Below are 15507 nucleotides of genomic sequence, written 5' to 3'. Positions count from 1 at the left end.
CCTAACAGAGAGAACCCAGAGGGTTGACGGCGGACGGCGGAACATCTAAAGCTGTCAGGGTCACCTCTGGAGTTCCACAGGGTACAGTGTTAGGCCCTTTGCTCTTTCTACTGTACATTAACGACCTCCCCAGCTCCGAAGATTCACACGTTCGATTATTTGCCGACGATTGCTTGATTTATCGAACTATCAGCACGCCTTCTGACGCACAAGGTCTACAGTCTGATCTTGATGCGCTAACAGATTGGCAAAATCGTTGGCTTACGTCGTTCAATCCCTCTAAATGCCACATCCTCCATATCACCCGTAAAAAGCACCCCATTTTAACCCAGTACTCCCTAAGTGGAGAAGCCCTCACCGGTGTCAAGTCCCACCCCTATCTTGGAGTACAACTGTCCGACGATCTGCGGTGGGACACCCATATCAACTACGCCACTAGCAAAGCCGGCAGGGTACTAGGGGTCATTCGGCGCAATTTGACCCATTGTCCATCTAGGGTCAAGGCCACTTGTTACAAAGCGCTGGTGCGGCCCCACTTGGAATATAGTGCCACCATCTGGGACCCGTACACCACCAAAGGGATACAGGCGGTGGAGGCCGTCCAGCGCAGGGCCGCCCGAGTGACTCTGAATGACTACCGGCAGACTAGCAGCGTGACACAAATGCTCAATGACCTGCTGTGGACCCTTCTCTCTGAAAGGAGGAGGAACGCCCGCCTCACCTTTTTCTATAAGCTATATATATACATGTAGCTAGTCAATAACTACATCAATATTAACACAGATAGTCTACTGAAACCAGCTCAGGGGCGCACCCGGGGGAGCCACACGCTCAAATTTCAACCACTTTACGCCCGGACAGACTTTTACAAACATTCATTCTTCCCCCGCACCATACCCGAGTGGAACGCCCTGCCTGGCGCAGTTGTTACGGCTCCCACCGTTGAGTCTTTCCGCGCCAGGCTGGAGGCCTGCCCGCCTTAGCCTGGGACCTCCTTCCCCCTACTTTGCCCCTAGCGGGGTTATTTGGGGGTAACCGAAGTTGAAGTTGAAGAAGTTGAAGTAAAGTGTCTGACTTGCGTCCTAATTGCTACTTGAAGCAAACAGGTGCTTTTTAGAATTGAATGACTTTTGTAGATTGTAGCATTTATTCTAAGACTTGTAATTCGATATCATGAGCTATGTACTTAAAAAGTATACTTCAGTCTGACTCTATTCCAGTGCGTTATATATATACCCGTACTGATCCTCATTGAGCACTTATAGCTATATTGGCTTCTGCTTTTCTGCTATTGCCTACTTTATAGATTGCTCATATGACGGTGAGGTGTGCCAATGTGAGTATTAAATGATATCACATAATTATGTGAAGTCGTGATAACCCCCATGCAGATCCTTTTCATATTTATGTTCCACATAGTGAATGTAGTGACATTGCATGGGTAAGGAACGTAAATAATCAAACATTGTGGTGAACAACAACAAAATGTGCAAAATTCTTTTTCAGGTATACTCATATCCCCCATGTAGAGCCCAAGCAAACTTTTCTAATGCATCTTCTAAAAATCATGCATGATTAACTTTTACACACAGCTACACAAAAAAATGGGCCTTATATCAGCGTGTAGTGTAAAGTTTTAACCAGGTTTATCATAGTTCAAAACAAAAAAAGTCCCCGTTAAGACCCCCCCCCCCACGCGTTCATGCCCAATTAAACGAGATTGATTTTGAATAAGTAGATGTTCCTCTCTCTGGCAAAGGTAAAACCATTCATCAAGGTTGCTGATGGTTGGAGGCCAAAGGTCACCATTGCAGTCATACGCAAAGGGGCCGTTTTCATCACAGTCAGAAATCTTCTATAGCCTTGTTTGTGGGAAATGTTGGCGTTATTATTTGCATAATTGATGACAGATGTTTGCATAACCTTCATTGTTAAGCTCATACTTTGGACAACTTCTGTTGTTTGGGTGGAGGAGATGATCAATTGGTATGACTTATAATAGATGGGAAACACTGAGAATACGTCCTTCATAAAGGTTGAAATTATTTGGCAAAAGTATGAGGTCGTGGAACTCTAGTTTGTAGCAGTAGAGGTGCAAAGAATAACTGCAGTTCTAAATCAATGTTTAATAACTGCAATGATAGAAATTCTAAACTACATGTAAGCTTATAATTAAGCATGATCTTACTATGATTTATGGCCGTAGCAGTAATTCTTCAAGTGCTTCTTTCAAACAACAAAAAACAGACATTACAGGCATTTCGGGTTTGGCATTTGATACTGAAGGTGAAGGGACTTATCAGTGTAGTCAGTAGTGTGATATCGATTTGGTGGAAAGACCTGGCTGGTCCGGACAGCGGAAAAACCTGTCCGGCCCAGTCAGACATGTTGCGCCCCTGGCAGAAAGCGATAGAATTGCAAGCAGTCTGACGTGTTGCTGAATATCCCAACATGAAGCGCACTGATTGGATTGATGAATGCAAATATCTTTGTTTACGCTGCAATCGTAAGATTAGCGACAGTCTTGTCTTTTCAAACTCCTTGGTGACACAGCTACCAACAAGAGTCTTAGGACCCAAAATCTCCATGAAACGTTGTTTTTCTATTAAACCAGTTCCCCCCATTCTATATCGCTCAATAGTATGACCCACACTGCAAGGGGAGAAGTCTGACCTACTTTCGCTATAAATAGCTACTGACAGGTGGGGTGCCACATGACAACACTGCAGATATAGATTTTCCTCATTACTTATGCAAATTAAGTCCAATTTGCATAATTTGCAGTTCATCGTATACATCTCTGCTTAAGCTACCTGCATAGTAAATAACATGAAAATCTGTCGCTCCTTTCTTCAGTTATTCTCCTTTGAAGATTTTGACAAATACGCCATTACAGTTCCAGTGACACATACCAGGGGGCCCAAAATCGACCTTGACCTTTCTCCTCCCGACACCTACCCACATACCAAATATCATTACAATTCATCTACACGCTCTATAGTTACGCTGATTTTAAGCATCCGGTGACACATACATACACACACGGTGACACAAACATACACACACACGCACACACACGCAAACACACTAACTTTGCATGATTTGCACTTCAGTGTGTACATCTCTGTCCAACCTACCTGCGTACCAAATAACATGGAAATCTGTTGTTCCTTTCTTCAGTTATACCCCTTTAGAACATTTTTACAAACAGGCCATTGTAGTTCCAGGGACACAAACCAGGGGGCCCAAAATCGACCTTGACCATTCTCCTCCCAGCGCATACCCACATACCAAATATCATTACAATCCATCTACACGTTCTACAGTTATGCTGACTTTAAGCATCCAGCGACACACATGCAAACGATTTACCTCCTTACTTATGCAAATTTGGTCTCATTTGCATAGTTTGCACTTAAGTGTGTACATCTTGGTCTAACCTACCTGTGTACCAAATAACATGACGATCTGTCAATCCTCTCTTCAGTTCTTCTACATTGAAGATTTTTAAAAATACGCCATTGCAGTTCCAATCACAAATGCCAGGGGGCCCAAAATCGACCTTGACCTTCCTCCTCTTAACACCCACCCACATACCAAAAATCATTACAATCCATGTACAGGTTCTACAGTTATGGTGACTTTAAGCATCCGGTGACACATACATACACACAAACACCAAACGCAAGCAAAACAGTATATCCATGAAAAAGCCTTTTTTCATGGAGATAACAAGAGTCTGAGGACCCAAAATCTCCATGAAATTTGTTTTTTTTTTAATGTTGTGTTATGTTTGTGTATGTTATTTGTTGTTTGGTTGTTATGTTATGTTTTATCTGCTTCAGGGTGGTTGTGTTTGTTTATATTTGTTTTATGTGGTCTGTTACGCCTCAGTGCATTTGTTTCTCCTTCTCTTTTGGCTCTCATGTGATCTCTCTTCATCTTCTTATGTATCTCTGACACCTGGAGACATCCCGACCTTGCCTACAAAGTTGTGTAAATTATAAACTATCAGGGACAGCGGTTGATAGAACACAACTTTACAGGTGAATAAAAGACAGGGGTACAATAGATAAGCAGGAAAGGTTACGGGTGACCAGATCATGTCAAAGTGCTACGTAGTTACTTATAAACTGGTAGCAATCGTAGCATTGTACATTAAATATATTGTGGTCCACAGTACCATTGCCAAACCATTGAGAAAATAAAGCCAGACCACAACTGGTACACGGTATGAGCAAGAAACAGCCTGTTAACAGGTCAAAGTGAATTTACACATAATCAAATGTGTGATGTGTCCTGGTTACTTCACATGCCTTATGCTTTGGATCCCCATCATATATCCTTTGATCCACAGAAACTGATCTTGACCTCTTCTTTGCTATTTTCCCATATTATTCAACTGGGGTCCTCAAACATACAGACAGACTGGAATGAGTTGCCTTACATTAAAACCATGTATAACTGTTCCTTTCAGTACCTGCTGTCATTAGCTTCTAGTCTGGTCAAATCAGTCCCTACAGACTGTTAAGCGCCAACAGCTGTTAACAACTAACAGTTGCTAAATTGATTGATGGGCTTGGCAAGCTAAAGCCAACAGCTGTTGACAAGTGACCCACTTACGCTATAGCTACGAACAAAGCACCCGATATAGGATAGGCCAACACAGCAAATATAGATTTCCCCATTACTTAGGCAAATTAAGTCCAATTTACATAATTTGCACTTCATTGTATACAACCCTCTCTAAGCTACCTGCCAAGTAAATAACATGAAAATCTGTCGCTCCTTTCTTCAGTTATTCACCTTTGAAGATTTTGACAAATACGCCATTACAGTTCCAGTGACACATACCAGAGGGCCCAAAATCGACCTTGACCTTTCTCCTCCCGACAACTACCCACATACCAAATATCATTACAATTCATCTACACGTTCTATAGTTATGCTGATTTTACACATCCGGTGACACATACATACACACACAGTGACACAAACATACACACACGCGCACACACACGCAAACACACTAACTTTGCATGATTTGCACTTCAGTGTGTACATCTCTGTCCAACCTACCTGCGTACCAAATAACATGAAAATCTGTTGTTCCTCTCTTCAGTTATACCCCTTTAGAACATTTTTACAAATAGGCCATTGTAGTTCCAGGGACACAAACCAGGGGGCCCAAAATCGACCTTGACCATTGTCCTCCCAGCGCATACCCACATACCAAATATCATAACAATCCATCTACACGTTCTACAGTTATGCTTACTTAAAGCTTCCAGCGACACACATGCAAACGATTTACCTCCTTACTTATGCAAATTCGGTCACATTTGCATAGTTTGCACTTAAGTGTGTACATATTGGTCTAACCTACCTGTGTACTAAATAACATGACGATCTGTCGATCCACTCTTCAGTTCTTCTACATTGAAGATTTTTACAAATACGCCATTGCAGTTCCAGTCACACATGCCAGGGGGCCCAAAATCGACCTTGACCTTCCTCCTCTTAACACCCACCCACATACCAAAAATCATTACAATCCATGTACAGGTTCTACAGTTATGGCGACTTTAAGCATCCGGTGACACATACATACAAACAAACACCAAACGCAAGCAAAACAGTATATCCATGAAAAAGCCTTTTTTCATGGAGAAAACTAGAGTTCGGCGATCCCATACCTTTGCCGAATGGTGTTAACTTGTATGAAAGATGTGTTTGAAAGGTGTGTTATGGATTGCATCCTTAATGTATGATGATGTTCACCTTCATTTAACTTCCGAATGCAAGTATCAAATTACCGTTATTTACAACTTTGGTATCAGCCATGCTGTGATTTACACCATTCATCCGGACGGGAGACCTGGCGCATCCCCGTCTTGTATCAGCCAATGAAGGGGTATGTCACCTCGCAAGGGGTGGTATAGCCCCGACGGTGCACATCGCACGTAAACACGTCGCATGTAAGCACGTTGACTACCTAACTACCTACAACCCTGGAATCATGACATTTTCTCCTCAATTAAGCAAATTATGTCCTTATTTACATAATTGATATATCGATCGGTTTTCCTCTCTATGTTACAGTTCTCAGTTCATATGTCTTGAAGCGCCATTGTGAAAAGCACATGCCCAAACATGTGGGCAGTGTTCACGTATATAGGTGTCATTGAGTCTGTCCAGACATGCCGGCCAAACATGTGGGCAGTGTCCTTGTATATAGGTGTCCTTGTATATAGGTCGTCATCCAAAAAATAGCACATTGAAAGGGAATTTCTACTTTTCCTCATTAATCATATAAAGAAGGACCTGATTTGCATCTCATGATGTCCCTAAGCGTTTCTCCTTGCCCAAAACAATTAAGATCCACCAAAACCTGCTTATCCTCCTCCAAAAATTTAGATAACAAATGCCCACTGTAGTACCATAGGAACCCCCCTGGAAGACCCATCTTCCAACTTGACGTTCGTTTCCCCGACCCCCAACAACCTACTAAATTTCATTACGATCCATTTAATTTCTCTCAAGTTATGCCACCAACAAACAAACCGACAAACACAAAAGGTCCACTGCAGCTCCAAAGGAACCTCCCAGAAGTTCCATCTTCGAACTTGACCTTCGTTTCCCCACCAGAAACGTACCTACCAAAAATCACCAACATCTGTCCATGGCTTGAAGAGTTACTTTGTATATCGCCAACACCATCACTCCACAAATCCGGACCAAAAATATACCCTTCTCCTACGGCGAGGGCAAATATACCCTTGCGAAGGCAATTAAACTAAATCATTGCAACAAATAAATCTTGAAATACAAGGTGAGAAATGATTTTTCATTTGATTGTACGGTTAGTTGGAACACTTTAGCTGGTTTGTCTTTGCCCCCCCCCCCCCACACACACACTCACACAGAGGTACCCACAAAGCAGCAATCTTTTTTTTGAATGTCTAAATCTTTTTTTTTAATGTCCAAACAATGCTAAAAGAGACTGATTTGTGTTACAGTTGGGATGTGTTAATAGCTTAAATCTAAACAAGATTGGCAACATAAAAAAATGTTGCCATGGCGACGGTGGTCTCTGTTAATGTTTTTGTTTTTAACCCACATGCAAATAAGGACCTCGCATAAGCGGCATAAATCATATCAGTGGATCACCTTCTCTACCAAAATAACACAAGTTGTCCAATGTATGAAAATCTTGTTTTCACAAAAAAAGATATTGTACCATTTCCTCATAAATTATGTAAATGAGGCCCTCCATGCAAGATTTGTGTCTAATAGTGGCCACATTTACTTAACTTCCAAATGGTGCAAAAATTAAATCCCCATCACTTACCACTATGGATTTATAGTATTTTGTCACTAATTATGCAAATTAAGTATAAATTTGCATAATTGATATCTATCGATTCATCCCCTTCTTGTGTTATTCTCTTTCAAAGTTTGAGTCAAAATCAGCTCCTGCCTGCCTGCCTACGTGCTCAGGCCAGAAACTGGCCCCTTGCTTTCCAGGAGGATCCTCCATGTAGTCCTGTCCCTTGCCCTAGCCTCTGCTTCCCGACTGTTTAAGCCCGTGTCCTTCACAATTTGGTCTTTCCATCTCTTCGGTGGTCTTCCCCGGGGTCTGGGGGTGGCGAACTCCTGGCTGTAGGCTTTGTACACTAACTGTTTGTGGGGGTCGTCTTATGACGTGACCAAACCACCTCAGCCTTCTCGTCTGTACCATTTCCACAATGGTCTTTTTTGCCCCGAGTTTGGCTCTGATTTCAAGATTTGGTATGCGATCACGGAGCGTGATGCAGAGAATTGCCCATAGGCATCTCATTTCGAAGGCTAATAGGAGAAGTTCATCTGTCTTTTCTAAGGTCCAAGTTTCACAAGCATATGTAGCTATGGGGAGTATAAGTGCCCGAAAGAGGCGCACTTTCAGGCATCTACTGATGTCCTTGCGGTTCCAAACTGTTTTTCTTAGTCGACCAAATGCTGAGGCAGCAAGTGATAACCTTCTCTTGATGTCATTTGTGGTACCGGGTACAACACTACCAAGGAAAACAAATTCTGGGACCTTCTCTGTAGTTCCAAAAAAAGCTGCTAGGGGGTCCAAATCTACAGGACATATTTTCCTAACAAAGAGCTATCCACCACTTAAAAATCATGACTATAGCCGACCCGCGGGAGGGCTGGGACCGAGGGTGATGCGGAATACAACGTGTTGTATTTTATTTATGTCATACCTTGGTCATACCCACCCGAGAAAACACACATTTCAATGCGGAATGCGCCAGGAGTTGAGGGAGTTTTGTGTCCTCGAACAAGAAACTGTAGCAACATTGATTCCAATCTCCGAATCCGGTATTCGAATTTCCGACTGCGGCGCAACCAGCGCGCTCGAAATGCGTTCGAAATATTCTATGGAAGCCTGTGTGATAACACTCCCGAACCCTATGTGATCCGGATAGTTATCACACGGTCCGGAACACCCGTATCAGGCCAAGGCATGACATAATGGAAATTACAACATACTGACTCTATCACTGGTAGTCAATCTGCTTATTATATAATAAGTCTATCAAACATTCCGGTGGGTGGCATAATGGGATTCATGATGATGTGTTAAATGTGACAAACTATTAACCGAACGGTATGCTCTATCATCGCCAAATTTGCAGGGGGTGATGTTCACATGAAGTTTTATAATCCCTGTAATTTGATGACGTAATATGACGTAATTATGACGTCATCAATGTGATTTTATTGGCTAAATAGGGAATTCCCATTATATCTAAAAGTATTAGACAAAATAGTGCGTATTATTGATTTAAAGGTATGCAAAGACATTGGACGTCAGTGGTGACTAAGTTGACGTCAAAATGACGTCAAAGAATGACGTCATGTGTTGTTAGCGACCCCCTGGGATCCCCTATCTTGGATCGGCCATTTTGAAATTTTTTGTAGTACATTTTTTCCATTTATGACCCCAAATAACAATCAAAATAGACTAAAAACATTAATCTGAATGTGAGAATTACAGGTTGTGACGAATTTAAATGCGAAAAAGCCTGTTTATACAGAAAAAAATGATATTGTCCGCCATCTTGGATTTTGAGCGATGATGTCATCAAATAAGCATAATTTATGAATATTTAATCATGACAGTTACATTGAATAACATATGATGTTATATAAGTAGGAAACTAGTGTCGTTGAGCAAGAAAACATTGGAAACAACTATGTTTAAATCGAAATTAGTGAAATTTGCATACCGGGCACGGGCACTTTTAGCACAGACCACAACCGCACCCCCACCCCCCCACCCCCCACCCAGTGTAGATAGGGTTGACTACATCTAAAAGACTAATTAATACCGCTATGTACAGGTTCAATTTCTTCTCGCAGTCGTAGATGTATGAGCATACAGGGTTTATGAAATATGTCTTGTCTAGTTTCGTAAGGAATGCCAATTTTTCTGAGCTATCTAAATACCGGTAACATTTGTTTGTTTGTTTGAACCTTTGTTTATTCATGATAAGCTCAAATCGGCATGCAGGCCGCTTTTCATTGAGGTCATGAGGGAAGAGGTAAGGGTCAGATACAATATAACAGAGATACACAGTCATTTTAGTCCTAATAACTCTATCAACATATATCATACATATTTATGGTACAACAATATACAACTGTTACAATATATAGTGGGGCGAAAGCTGGTTCATGGTCCGTGTCCGTTCGTTTTGTTCATTTCCTTTACTTCAAGAGTCTCTTAAAGGAGGTCAGATTCGGAGCCGTACGTGTGTCTGGCGGTAGGCTGTTCCAGACATTTGGTCCGCGGTAGGCTACCGATCTTCTGAAGATCTCTCGCTTGGGTTTGGGGACAACTAGCTGACTGCTTGTGCTTTGTCTGGTTGTCCGTGTACTTTGGTCTCTGCAGTACACAAACATCTGGCGCATGTAGGGTGGCAGTTTGTTGTTTAGGGCTTTGTAGATTTGTACGGCATTGTAGTACTGGTGTGTGGTTTTAATGTCTTTCCAGCTCAACCGAGAGAGCACTTCGGTTGATGGTGTCCTGTGTGAGGCCTTTAGTATCAGTTTTCCAGCCCGATTCTGCATACTTTGAATTTTCTGTAGGTCCTGGTCGGGGGCAGCTTCCCATGCTGTGCAGGCGTATGTGATGTGTGGTAGGAAGATGGCATTATACAGGGTACAGAGTGCTGGGGTTGAGATGAAAGGGTTTACGTGTTTATTTTGTATAATGACCGCCTCAGTTTTCCTAGTACAGCCTTTGCTTGGTCCTTCCACTTGAGCTGACGATCGATAACTACACCAAGGTAAGTGTATTTGTCGCATGTTTTTAGGTTGACGCCATTCACAGCCAAGTTGGGAATGTTACAGCTTGCCAGTCTTCTCTTTGTACCAATGAGCATACTTTTACATTTACCACCATTCCTTGATAACGAGTTTGCAGCAAACAATTGCGACAGCCGTTGAAGGTCGTTTTGGAGTCCTTGTTGCTATAGTAGATCACAGTATCATCTGCATACATTGAAGTGTCACAAGACTGAAGGCATTCTGGCATATCATTGACGTAGATGATGAATAGCAGGGGTCCTAGTATGGATCCCTGGGGTACTCCGTATTTTACTTGGTGAAACTCAGAGGTTGCTCCGTTGATGGATGTACAGTGTTTCCTTCCAGTGAGATATGATTGGAACCAGTCAAGAGCGGGTCCCTGTATGCCGTATCTAGACATCTTCTGGAGGAGGATGGTGTGATCCAGTGTGTCAAATGCCTTTGACAGGTCAATGAACACTGCTCCCGTCAGTTCGCCGTCATTCATGGCCTTGTACCATCTCTCAGTTAGTAAGTGTACAGCTGTTTGTGTTGAGTGTCCTGGTCTGAAGCCAGATTGAACTTCTGAAAGAATGTTGTTGGTTGTCAGGTAGTCGTAGAGTTGTGTGTGCACGGCTCTTTCAAGGATTTTGGAGACGGCAGGCAGGATGCTGATGGGTCTGTAGTTGTTGGGGGCGTCTCTGTCCCCAGTCTTGTGTATGGGTGACAGCCTTGCCTTTTTCCAATCCTCTGGGAATTCACTTGTCTGTATCGAAGCTTTTATGATGGTCGTCAGGGAAGGTGCTATTTCTTGAGCGGCTGACTTTAAAAGTCTGTTGTTGAGATGGTCAAGTCCAGTGGCTTTGTTAGACTTCAGAGCTATGAGCTCTTGGGTCACAAAGTCCACTGTTACAGGTTTGAGGGTGAAGCAGACTGGTAGTGTCTGACAAACTGTAGAGGACTGAAATGTGACAACCCTTTGTTGATGTTTTGGGCTAGCATTTCAGCAACTGTTCCGAAGTATTTGTTGAGTACATGGGCGATGTCCAGTGGTGATGTTTTTGTGTTTCCCTCTGTATCCTTCATGCCAGTTATAACACCTGAGTTTGGCTTTCCTAACAGGGACTTTAAGGAGCTCCACATGTCAGATACGGAACCATTGTTGATTTTGTCGGTGTAGTAGTTGCCTTTCCTGGAGAGGATTAAGCGCTTGGTGTGATTGCATAGTTTTTTGTACGTTTCCCAGTCAGTTGGTTTTTGTGTTTTCTCGGCTGTGTACCTTGCTTGGTCTCTGAGGGACATGAGCTCTCGTACATCTTGAGATAGCCTGGGTGGGCAATCAGTTCCTTTTACCCGGAATTTCTTCACTGGAGCATGTTTGTTACAGACCGATTCAAACAGTGACTTCCAGGCACTCCACATGTCCTGAACAGAATCGAAGACAGCAACTGTGCTCCAAGGTACCCTTGCTAGGTCTTTGTAGAACTGTTCCTCGTCGAATCGTTTGAAGATTCTTGCTGGGATCCATTTAGGTGGGGGTTTTGGTTGTTTCAAGCCTCGATACGTGTAGATCAGGTGGTGGTCACTCAATCCACATTTGAACACACAACTCTTTGAGTACTTGCTAGGGTTGGATGTGAGGATGACATCTAACAGAGTAGAGCTGTTTTCAGTCACTCGTGTTGGTTCCGTAATGAGATTGGTGAGGTCGTGAAGGTCACAGAGAAACGTCAGATCTTCGGAGGGACCCTTGTCCTGGAGAAGGTTACAGTTCAAGTCTCCCATTATTGTTACTTCCAAGTTTGTGTCAGATGCCTTTTCCAGGCTTTGTCTGAAGGCAGTGAAGAAATTGTTGTCGTTCGGTGGTCGGTATGCGCAACACAGGAGCAGGTGTTTCGACTTGGGTGGCTCGATCCATAGAGCTTCCAATCCATCAACACATAGATCGTTTCGTTCTTTGAAAGCTAAGGAATCCTTGATGTACATTGCTATTCCACCACCGTGTCTTGAACCTCTGTCCTTTCTTAGCAATATGTAGCCAGGAAGCTGGATGATGTTGTCGGGAAAATGTTCATTTAGGTGAGTTTCAGTGAGGCCAATGATGTCCATCTGACTTTCTGTGGAAAGGATCTGGAGATCAGTGTGTTTCGCTGGGAGACTACGAATGTTCTGGTGTGTCAACATGAGTCCTTTCTTATGCTCTTTCTTTGGTGGGCTGGGATAACTCTGTGGACCTGGGTTCATTGAGATATCACCTGACAAAAGTAGAATTGCACACATACAGAATTGCGTCTTACTACATAAACTAGGAAACTTATCTTGTTAACTATTAAAGAGGATATTCTTCTCTGTCTCATTGTTGAATAGCGTACAATTAACAACAAAATGACACTGGTCCTCAATCTTACCTAAATCACAGTATTGGCATTAGCTCTAAGCTCCAAAGAAATGCGGTTTAAAATATGTCTGCCTTTTTCAATGTGTAGTTTGTGTGATGGCTGTTATGTGTTGAATGTTTGTATTTCTCTTCGAAGTAAGGATCTTAAAGTAATCTGTATGTTCGTTATTTGTTGTTACTACGCATGTCTGACATCGTCTTTTGACAGAGCTGTGATTGCACGTAAGTGTTATCGATATGAACGTTTCAAAAGTGTTCCAACTAACTGTACACGCAATCGAAAAATTATTTCTAGGTTAAAAGTCATTTCCAGACGTATGTTTTGTAATGAGTTTGTTTAATAGGTAGCTGTGTTGCCAAGGAGGCAGAAGAGACAATACTGTCGCTTATCTTTCTGAATGCGGCATAAACAAGGAGATTTGTATGCAGACCCACATTTATCCAATCAGTCTGCTTCATGTTGGGATAAACGGCAACGCGTCAGACTGCTTGCAATTCTATTGCTTTCTGCCAGGGGCGCAAGTGGTCTAATCGGACTGGACTGGTTTTTCCGCTGTCCTGACCAGGCAGGTCTTTCCACGGCAGCCCGTCTCATATCGCCCTAATTTTCCTTCATCACGACACAAGTGAGTGAAGTAGTACACATAGTGTTCTTGGCTTGGCTTAATGTTTCCATGATTTTCATCTATATGATGAAGTGTTTCTGTACATCCTCAGTGCAACTATTTTCTTTGTTTGTGATACTGTAAGGGTTGCAAAGCATTATGGGAGAAGAGTGTTCGATCTCCAATTGCCTTGTATTTCAATGTACTCCTCCCAGCTCATGACCAGTCTGGACACACTGAAGACCTCCTACAGTAGCATCTGCCATGAGACTAACCCACAGGGAGACCAGGTGTCAGACAGACACAATGGCATATTCAACAATCTTGGTAAGCAGACCTAGCCTCTACCAGGCCCCGTCCTATCGCTGGGAAAATGTTAGAAATCGGCCGAGGTAGTCCGCTACAGTGTAGTCCGCTATACAGTGAAGCTCCATTATCGATGGAGCTTCACTGTATAGCAAACTACCCTGTATAGCAGACTACCTCGGCCGATTTCTACTATTTTCCCAGTGATAGGACGGTGCCTGGTAGAGGCTAAAGCAGACCCAGCTTTTGAAATAGTTGTTCCTCATGAGTCCTGCTCTCATTTCATTTCATTGTTATGAAGTATTCAGCATAGCAGTACACAGAATTTACATGTATCTGCGACCACCGCCCTAAATGTTGAACTGTAACTTTAACGTGCCAGCGAGGCACGAACATTACTGTGGTAGTATAAAAAGTCAGGTTTTAGATCGTACAAATGAGATTTTAAGTATAAATGCGTGTGACCTTTACAGCTGCCTGCCAGGGTGAGTTGGCTGCAGTTCCCTATGCATGACCTCATTTAAAAGTGGCCGTCAAAATGTTAAAAAACAATAACTTTTTGGAGTTTTCGGTTATTTTGTAGATTGTACCCTGACTCAACTACAACATATTTGTTTGTCATGCTTCTCTTTGATTTCGGTCACTTTGTGGTTCTTAAGTATAGAAATCCCCAGGCCGGAAACGAGTGTGTCATCAGCCATATCTTTTGTTTACAGTCATGCAGTACCAACCCCAATTATAAACCCATCAATAAAGTTTGGAAACTTAACTTTAATCAATCATAATCTGATTGTAGTATGTTTATCAATTGTATTGTATCATATATCATTGGAAAGCTTATTTATCATCATTTACAACATTATTAATCATTAGGTTCTCAACAGGCTCTGCATCTGAGACATATCTTGAAAATCTCAAGACCAGAAGTCTGGTTTAGAATTTTGTGAGTTACTCTCTTTCAGTTGGTACAAAGTTTAAAAAAAATCCTTCTCCATAATGTTCATTTCTTATGCAGAAAAAATACATCACCATCTTTGAAGACATCACTATCTTTGAAGACAACTTTGTTGATTTAGATTTTTCTCCTCAGCATCAATAAGCCAGTCAGCAGCATTGAGGATGCAGGACTGCATCAGTGTCCTGGACCAGTCTGTATGTCGCACCAGTGCCCTCCAGGACTCCACTCTACTGGCATCAACAACCTTGTCGTGATTGGAAACTTGAATTCATCCTAACCTGGATTCAACGTTGTATCACTTGACAGGGGTTTTCCCCTAAGGTTTAGTAATTGTCAAAGTGGTGGCAGAAAAAGTTGTTTGGAAAATGTGAAGAACTGTATACCCACTGAACTTTGATGATACACCAGACAAACTCAGAAAAGCACATGAATTTTGCGCAAAGTAAAAATTTAACCAGTAAATGTTAGGAATTTTGACGTTGGACTTTGCAGGTAAGAACTGACATCCTTCCCTAAGACCATGTTTTCTTGTTAGACAAACACGACAAACTGTGGGCATCCCTTATAGATATATTTCCTGGGAATCGAGATGTATATTGTGCAAATGGATGTTTTTTTTAGTGTAGTGCAGTTGAATTGAATAAAATGTGCTCTTTTAATTGATATTCTGTGTGATTTATCATTCTGATTGTAAGTACATGTAGTGTATATGTACCAACTAGAGTTCCATGACCTCATACCTTCGCCAAATGATGTTTTCCAAATGATGTTTTATGAGTGTTTCTCATTGATTATGCAAATAATGACAGCGATAGTAAAACTTAGCCTCAGATCCTCTAAACCTGTAGCCTCAAAGAAATTATTCTGGAGGGCAGTTGCAACAAATAATCAGTTAGCAT

At 42.2% G+C, this 15507-nt stretch overlaps 1 protein-coding gene across 2 annotated transcripts in view; it reads left to right on the top strand.

The window, feature by feature from the left end:
• Window positions 1–15271, top strand: part of LOC136435748 (HAUS augmin-like complex subunit 7) — a 120032-nt gene extending 104761 nt beyond the window's left edge. For both annotated transcript variants that reach the window (XM_066429443.1, XM_066429442.1), the window contains 2 exons: window positions 13560–13671; window positions 14741–15271. In XM_066429443.1, the coding sequence (XP_066285540.1) occupies window positions 13560–13671; window positions 14741–14862 (234 nt within the window). In that variant the 3' untranslated portion in view covers window positions 14863–15271. The remainder of the gene's footprint in view (window positions 1–13559; window positions 13672–14740) is intronic.
• Window positions 15272–15507: the final 236 nt, after the last annotated feature.

The sequence above is a fragment of the Branchiostoma lanceolatum genome, chromosome 5 (genome assembly GCF_035083965.1).
Source record: "Branchiostoma lanceolatum isolate klBraLanc5 chromosome 5, klBraLanc5.hap2, whole genome shotgun sequence".
Classification (NCBI taxonomy): domain Eukaryota; kingdom Metazoa; phylum Chordata; class Leptocardii; order Amphioxiformes; family Branchiostomatidae; genus Branchiostoma; species Branchiostoma lanceolatum.
The sequence above is the reverse complement of the archived record's forward strand: the minus strand, read 5'-3'. Positions and strand labels throughout refer to the sequence as shown.